Consider the following 8,476-nt stretch of genomic DNA (forward strand, 5'->3'; position numbering starts at 1 on the left):
GATTAAAAGACACTGATTCTTTAGTTCATTTCACTTCCATCACAAACTTCAATAGCTCACTGGATGACTTGGGACTTTTCACCCATTGTAAAGCTTTAAAAGTTCTAAGTTGGGGAAGGAGGCTAGCAAGTCTGGTTCCACAGTGATATTATGAAGTTAAATTCTCAGCTTTCAGTTTAAATGTCTGAAGAATATTCATTTCAGTGTAGAGTTGCCCAGGTTATTATTAGTTGCTTTCATTCAAGAGCATTTACAATTCACGGAACTTCATTTTAAAAGAGCAATTATTTAATGACTACATTCAGATTTTAAAAAAGACACAGGACAATAATAAATAATAGTATTTTTTTTCATGGCAGAAAAAAAACACACCCCCCAAAAATACTATCTGATATGCACAACATAAATAACATATCAAAATTTAATTTACATTTTATATATATCATCAGTAACTATATTATTAATTAGTTCTTATAAAATGAAGGCAGATAGCGGTATTTGACATATTTCTCTCAGCCACAAAACTTTTATTTGAGCTGTTACTGTTTGTAGTCCAGAAAGTACATTCCTTCACCTCGCTTTTGTGCAGCTAATATGACATCACACGGGGATTTGTGTAATTAGTTACATTTAATGACCTGAAATGTAAATGCAACAACGTGTCACAAGACTAAGTTGATATATACATTCTATTTTGCTCAGGCAAAAATTTCCTTCTCAAGAGTGCCTGAAACCTTCTATTCTGCATTTTATGAATTTTCAGTAAGATTCTAATTCAAGTTTTGATTTTTTTCCCCTTTAAATAAATATAATGCAGCATTTTTTTCTAACTCAGATCCTATGAAGTTCAGATTAAAAACAACTTGACTCCAAACATTTTTCTGTTTTTCAGCTAGTTGCTCAATATAGCAATATTATATGAAGTAGGTTTATGTTTATTTTTTCAGAACATAAATTTCCTCTTCCCCACTCTACCTCTCAAAGGTCATCCTATTCCATCATACTGGATTAGCATCACACTTCTTTGGTAGCTAACAAAAGGTACAAAGCAGGAAAGATAAGTGTGTGTGTGTGTGTGTGTGTGTGTGTGCTTGTGCTTTATAAAACAACCAGTAAATTAATTGACAGGACTGAAGATTCATTCATTTGCCTGAATAACAATATGTTAGGAACTCTTCACATTACATTATTACAGCCACTTCATTAAAGTTACCATTGGCTTATCAGGTTCTATTATAAGCTATTTTTTTAAGTGGGGTATGCTTAATTCCTATTTTTCCAGATGTTTGCATAGAGAAAGCACAAGCAAGCAGATCCCAAAGATTGGTGGGTACATATGTAAATAAGTGAGAAAGCCTTTTTATATGTTGAGTTACAGTGCATTTGGTCTAATAGGTCAGGCATGATATAGATTCTTAATGACTTTATTAGATTTAGCTAAATCAGGATCCCACATTTAAATAAACAGCCTTAATTATATTATTATTTATCAGTCTCAACTATATAAAATAGAACAAGAACTCTTCAAAACATCTGGAGAAATTCAACATATTTCTCTCCCCACTGAGTAAATAACAAGAGAATCTTCACAGAATAGTGTATAGAAATGAAGGGAATAGCTACCAGGTTCAAGAATATCTACTGCAGAGATTTTCCTAGAAATTAAATATTGCAGTTTGGCAATACTTACTTTTCAATGTTTAAGGCCATAATACTTCTTACTGGTCTGCTCTTAGTACCAGGATTAGGGTGAAATACATTTCCTTGTTTATTAGTTGTGGAAGCCCTAGGCATTCTAATGCCATATGGGTCTGTAGAATGAATTGGAAATGGATCAAATGTGCCTGCTTTCATGCCTCCTGGCTAAAAGGACAAGAAGAAATGTCAAATACTGCAGGCTTACAAAAGAATACTTCATCTACACAAAACACAAATATGAATTTAGCAGCACTATGAGCTAGTACAAAATAATATGAAAGCCTATTTCAAGTATAGCACCTAATTTCTTTTCACAGAGAATCACAAAATCATAAGCCTTCAAGAGTTGGTCTCAAGAATATAAACAGACTGTCCTGAATAATATTTGGTTGTGACGCCACTACGAAAAGCAGGACTATAGACCAAGCTAGGAAAAAAAATCCTGAAAGAGATGACTGTAAAATACATTTGTATTATTGCCAAGATAATAGTATGAACATGCACAAATAGTCAAAAGAATCAAGCTTAACTTGAAGGAATCTTTATCATTTTAATGTAGCATTTGAATTACAATATCAGCCAAATGCTAGATTACCTTAATTAACCCAGTAATATCCTACTTTTCCTCCAAGATATATTTATGAAATTTTCACAACAACACTGTGAGGAAGTCTAGAGTACTGCTGAACAGTACTTCATTCAGCCTTTGTATATATGATGGCCAAACCAATTTGAACTTTGATATACTTGATGACTACATACTTTGCTTCAGCCACATCCAGATGTAAAATTAAGAAAGGAACACTGATTTAATGCACAATTATAGCAATAAATATATTGCAGATACATTGCAGTATAGCAGATACCGTATATTTCAGTAAATTATAACATTAATTATAATCATAATGTTTGATTCATACAACACATTAAGCATGAGAGTGATTATTTGATTTTGGTTCATTACAGATGAACAACTACAGAAATTCTTTTTTTTTTTTTTGCTGATTTTGTTTCTAATTATGTTTTTCTAGATTTGCAACTTATAAAGGAAGGGGTTCCAGGATGGGTCATTTCTTGGATCTCTATTTGGATTAAATCTGAAAAAGCTACAATGATTCCATAGATGTGCTTTTTTCCAAAATTAATTGGATATTTATTTTTTCCCAATAAATATAGCCCTTTACATTGCAGTAAATAACACACATAATATTTTTTCTTTACTAAAAGGAAATATCTGTAAAAGTAAAAATTTCTTGAGAAGTCTGACTATTAACAAGCACACCTTTTTAGCTGGAGAACTTGGCTTAAAAGGATGTGGAATGGGTATTTTTTCAGGTTGTTTTTTTGGTGGAGGCAATGGCACTTCATCATGGTAAGGATTTGTATCGAAATATTCTCGGGGATAAAGATTTAACTTGAATGGTCCACCTTTCATCAGATGGCGATGTTCTTCAGATATTTTCTGGCCAAATCAGAAATGGAAAATGTCACACTGAGCTCTTCAACTCAACTAAAGTTAGGGGTAAGATTAAGGCTGCAACTCTATGCTCACATATTTCTGGATAAGCTCTACATAGTTGTAATTATTCCTGAGCAAGCTTACTTGGGCTTGCATTTCTGAAATTATAAATGCAATAAGTGGTAGGAAATAAGTATTAATGAGCATTAAAGATATAAAGCCAAATATATATAAGGCAGGACCTTGGACATTATAACATTAAAGCAAATAAATTTGCAAACTAATAAAAAAATAGCATGGCTTTCCCTTCCTTCACCACTTAAAAGGGCTTTCTAAAACAGGTTTCACATTAAAGATAAATCCATATATGGCTTTAACACCATTTTTGGGACAATCACTACTGTATAATTGTTTTAATTGATGAAATTAATCTAACAGGGAAAGGTACAAAAACCCACTTTCCAACCAATTACTGTACTGATAACATCAAAACTACCTAGGTTGAGAAAATAATAAATTAATGGAACATATATTGAAATAATATACAAAATGTATTCTTATTTCTTTATCAAATAAAGGTTAATGATGTATAATTTTAGGATGACACCAAATAAAGTCTGTTTAGAAGGAATAAAATATGTTATCAATCAAGATAAAATAAAACAGAAATCCAATTGAATTTTACCTTAAAATTTATTCTTCCTGTGTCATACAATTCAACTGAATGTGTGTATGGTTTACCTATGGTGAGATTTGGATACCTAGATACAGAAATAAAACAGTGATAGCAGCAACATTCAACTATCTCTTCCCTTTAAAAAAAAAGATATATTTGATATTAAAATTCTAGAATGTTTTACCCATAGCCTGTTCCTTTCTTCCCTGGACTGGTATAGAGATTTTTCCCTGGTTGTACATATGCAATCTTATCTTTCAGTTGAGCACTGAAGTAGGTACATGGACCACTAATTGTTCCGTAGTAGGTTCCTACGCCACACCTGAGACACAGAAGGAATACAGAGATTAGCATTCTCTAATAAATATTAAATATGCAATATAATATAATATAAAGTTTGCTTCAGATAAAAAGTTACATTCTTAGCATACCTATTTCTATTTGTGACTGCCCTATTTTTAAAAAATACATTAAAGGGGTAATGATATTTATATTTAATTGGAATTAAGGCCAAATGAAGTAAGTGGACTTACTTTTGAATATATATATATACATATTGGATTCTGCTTTAAAGTAAATAGATTAGGTTTTGTAGACAGTCCTCAGGCCACACTCAGTCCCTAGGTTCATTCTTGTAGCTTCTGGAACACCAAAAACTCTGCAGCATTTTTTTTTCAAAAAAAGGGGGAAAATAGGTGCACTAAATCTTCATTAGTTCTAATACTCTTTTTTGGCTAAAATCACCCCCCCCCCCGACTTCCAAAATAATAAATAAATTGATGGAGAAAAGAGCCCTGCTCTCTTTGATGATGTCACCATGCTACTGTCAGACTTTATATCATATTTGATTACCTTTATTTAGAAAAACCAACAGATGATTCCCTAACCAGAGAAAAATTGCTTATCTTTGCTTAGGTGAATATTTTAATGTAATTCTGCATTTCTGTACCTGAATTCATTCATAATACTAAGTCAGAGGCAAGCAAGCTACATCTAGTTCTCCCTGATTCCTTTTTGAGGCCTTTTAGGTTCTCTTAGATTACAGACCCAAAATATGGTAGACACATCACAATCACTTTATTTGCAAAATATACAAAGTACTTGCAGAAATAAGCTATCAATTACTCTATAGTTTTGACAATACACATCCCTGCAATCCTTGGGAGCCATTATTTAAAAAGCATGGCCATTCATGCAAACCATAGTAACAGGGTTCATATATCATACTAATGCAAAATAAAACACTGAAAGACGCAAATAGTATGAATCCAATTTATTGTTGGCTGCTTAGCGTGTGGTGATTTGCAGTTTGATTTTCTTTCCTTGCTTATGCTATTTCAGAGCAAGTGCTCTGTCTAATATATTGTAGATAATTCTTTCTCTCCTGATGATGCTTTGTTATACAAAAATAGTCTGGTAGATTTTCCTAGGCCAGAGTCCTTCCCAGCATTCCCCAGTCACCGTGGCCCATTGTGGAATATGGCAGCTTAACCAAGTATAGCACACAGTTAGAAAGAGAAACATCTTTATAAGTTTTCCCTACATCTTTCAATATGTGCCCACCATTCATATTCAGAATGTTTCCTAAAAATGATGTCTGGAGTGTTTGTGAAAATTGGCAGAAATTAAAATAAGCCATCCCAGAGGAAGAAAGGCATTTGTGGCACTAGAGAGAATCTAGGGGAAAAGAAGATTAGAATAATTAGAATCACAGGAGCAAACTTTGTATGGAAAATCCAGTGTTAAATATGTGTTTACCAGGAAATGAAATCTCCTGCCAGCTTTTGTGGCAACTTAGATATCAAAGGAAACTTTAAAATGCATTTTTAACTGAAAATATCAATATAAGTAGATAAATGCCATATAACTTATATAAAAGGCCCAGTAGTGGCTTTCCTAGAACTTACGGAAATTTATCTCCATTACTGGGAAGAAAGGGTCTGGCTCCCAGATTTTTTTTTGCCTCAGCCAATCGGTATCTTCTCCTTAACTGAACAGGATTTGAATAACTTTCACCTTCAAAAATTCTTGAAAACTGAGGATCAAAATATCCTGCTTGGGTGGCTCCTTTCTCTTTAATACCTCCAGGTAGCATTTGTTTATTCTTGCCTGCAGCTTCATTAAAAGGGCCTTTAAAATAAGGGAACAATTTCAGCATTGATTCAATCATTTGTATTAATTCTGCCATAGGGAAAACAGCTCAGAAACTGCATGGAATTGTCAATAATGATATCAGAAGTTGACTCTGACTCAAGGAAGATTATACTTTGCTTTACATTTTGCGCATAAGCTGCCTTGAATCTGAATATGAAAACATGAATTGTTTTCAATATTTGTTCTAAGAAGCAGTTTTCAATACAAATCATCATATGACCATTAAAAAGATGACAGACAGCATGCTCAAGTTTGAACAAAAAACTGCTTGTTCAAACCTGGCCTTTTTCCTTAAACATTTAAAATTTGTTCCCAAAAGTAGATGTTACAGATTGGAGAATCTAGTACTATCATAGAAGGAAGGAGAGAATGCTCCTTTTCCAGAAATTTGAGAATCTCACTGCCTAAAGCATGGCTAATCAACTTACATAGAACATTCAAAAGAAACAACCAAACAAAAAAACCCAAAACATGTGTTCCCTTAAATAACATCTTAAATAACAGGAAACGTGTTACTCTATCTGAAACTCCCAGTCAAAATCTCTTCAACTCTAACATCTTCTCCTAAAGAAAGAAAAGGCAAGAAAAGATACCCATACCTATAATAAACTACCAAAAACCCATTCCACCAAATCTGTAGAAGGAATCTAAACAAATGGGAGCAATGTGTAAAATTAAAGCAATTAAAGGTAAAGGATAGCAAAGAATAAGAGCCATTTAGAACAAAATGGGCTAATATGCCAGTTTTCTAGGGAGATACAGCAAAAGCAGAAAATTATAGTGGTACTTTGAATGAATCAAATAAAACAAGTCATCTACGTATCAACTAGGACATCTGTAGTCATATTAGACATAAAGATTGTGCCAATGTAGCTGTCTTGTATATTGTGAACATAAATCAATCTACCCCAACCATCCTATTTTAACTTGGTATTCATCCAACATACTAAATTTATTAAATGCGGCAAGGAAGACATTTCTTGAAATAGAGAGAAGTCAATCTATAATCCTATATTGCTGAACTGAATAGAAAAATGTACTTACGGCTAAATGGCGAGATATATTTATCTCCAATAGTAATATATTCCATTTCGCTAAAGAGGCCAATTCTGTCCATGTCTGTTTTTCCTGTTTCAGAAGGCATGTTTACTTCTGTATGATAACTTTTAGTCTAGAAAATATTTAAAGTCTTATGCTCCCTAGAAGAAAAGAAATACATATTAAAATGCTTCAGTCTTTGAAGTATTGACTTCGCTGATTATGAGTCCAGTGTTCCTAAAGAACTGATTTAAGTACTGGACTTACAATCATCGAAGTCAATACTCAATAAACAATATGGGGGGGAAGCATTAAATATGAAATCCTGGGTATTTTATTTTTCTACCTTATCCTCGTATTCAAATTACAAATACAAAATAAAGGAGCAGAAGGGACATGTATCTGCAAAAGGACAAGCTCTATATAACTCTACTGCTTCTCAGCATTTTTGTTATGACCAAGTGTGGAAAGTATCCCTGTCTAGGGTATATTTATTTTATAACTCATCATGTGCTTTTCTGAAAAAGTGCTTTTCCAAACAAGTTCAGAGCACAAAGCAAAATTCTGGATATTTTTTTACACTATAATAGAGCTTTCTGATGATAAATTCATTGGAATATATTTATCCAACAATCTCATTAAAATTATATGTCTGTAATCCCAGAAGAATCTTTAAAATTTGGAATTTTAAATCTAACCTAATCAAATAAACTAGAGAGCTTTTATCGAATCCTACCTGTTGCCATAATCTACAGCTGTGACTGGTCTTGAAAACCTAAGCATTTCCTATGGCCTAAATCACATCCCTTTAACCAGTGTGACTAAAGACCAAACCCATGCCTTCCAGTCATGTATCAAGCAAACCTCAAAACAACAACAACAAAAAAAAACATATGCTAAATTATTGTTTGCAACTAGCAAGGGTAGCTGGAATCCACTTAGATCCCACACTGTTCAAGTTGTACATCTTTTCTTTTTGCAAAAGAGCTTATTGTACCTTCCTCCAAATCACTGCGATTTTACGAAATTAATACACTAATCCAACTTTGGAATCCCTCCGTCAGTCGTATCAGATATACACTCTGAGCACAGAGACGACGCCTGGAAGCGAGGGTTTGCATGGGATACGGGGAGTCAATTGGGCATTTCGGAATGCCCGCTCTTTCGTTTAACTTTTTGGCTCCCAGTCACCCATGGGCCGACTCAGACTGGCTTAACTCTAACTCACCCTCTCACTTTTTCCCCTCCTCTCTTCCACGCAAGACAGGCTAGGTTACTCAACAGCAAAAACAACCTCCTTCGCCTCTCTCTCCCCAGCACTCCATGATCTCAGCGCTTAGTTTCTCCCGCTCTTTGTTGATACAAAGTTGCCATGGTTTCCAGGCGCCTCACTCCGCCCCCTCCGATGATGTCATGCCACAGAATCGCAGCGGCGCCTGAAGAGTGGAGCA

General features: G+C 33.9%; 1 protein-coding gene across 4 annotated transcripts; it reads right to left on the minus strand.

The window, feature by feature from the left end:
* Window positions 1–270: 270 nt before the first annotated feature.
* On the minus strand, window positions 271–8,446 carry CUNH4orf47 (chromosome unknown C4orf47 homolog). Of its 4 annotated transcripts, none has more exons than XM_039330761.1 (8): window positions 8,320–8,446; window positions 7,032–7,186; window positions 5,741–5,963; window positions 4,018–4,155; window positions 3,843–3,918; window positions 2,981–3,160; window positions 1,691–1,863; window positions 271–638 (listed from the first exon to the last, which is right to left on the minus strand). In XM_039330761.1, the coding sequence occupies exons 2-8, from the start codon at window positions 7,129–7,131 to the stop codon at window positions 590–592; spliced, it is 939 nt and encodes a 312-aa protein (XP_039186695.1). In that variant the 5' UTR covers window positions 7,132–7,186; window positions 8,320–8,446; the 3' UTR covers window positions 271–589. The 4 variants fall into 4 exon arrangements, with proteins under 4 accessions (XP_039186695.1, XP_039186694.1, XP_039186696.1 ...); XM_039330760.1 differs by having other exon boundaries at window positions 8,254–8,400; XM_039330762.1 differs by lacking the exon at window positions 8,320–8,446 and adding an exon at window positions 8,023–8,236.
* Between the last annotated feature and the right edge of the window lie 30 nt (window positions 8,447–8,476).

Source organism: Crotalus tigris, unplaced genomic scaffold (assembly GCF_016545835.1).
Source record: "Crotalus tigris isolate CLP2741 ecotype Arizona unplaced genomic scaffold, ASM1654583v1 scf7180000024432.2438137, whole genome shotgun sequence".
Classification (NCBI taxonomy): Eukaryota; Metazoa; Chordata; class Lepidosauria; order Squamata; family Viperidae; genus Crotalus; species Crotalus tigris.

Coding starts and splice junctions, on each gene's coding strand:
- CUNH4orf47 (XM_039330761.1), bottom strand. CDS start 7,131: ATGCCTTCTGAAACAGGAAAAACAGACATGGACAGAATTGGCCTCTTT. Junction 4,156..5,740: donor AGTAATGGAGATAAATTTCC/GTAAGTTCTAGG, acceptor TCTGTGTCTCAG/GTGTGGCGTAGGAACCTACT. Junction 3,919..4,017: donor AAGAAAGGAACAGGCTATGG/GTAAAACATTCT, acceptor TTCTGTATCTAG/GTATCCAAATCTCACCATAG.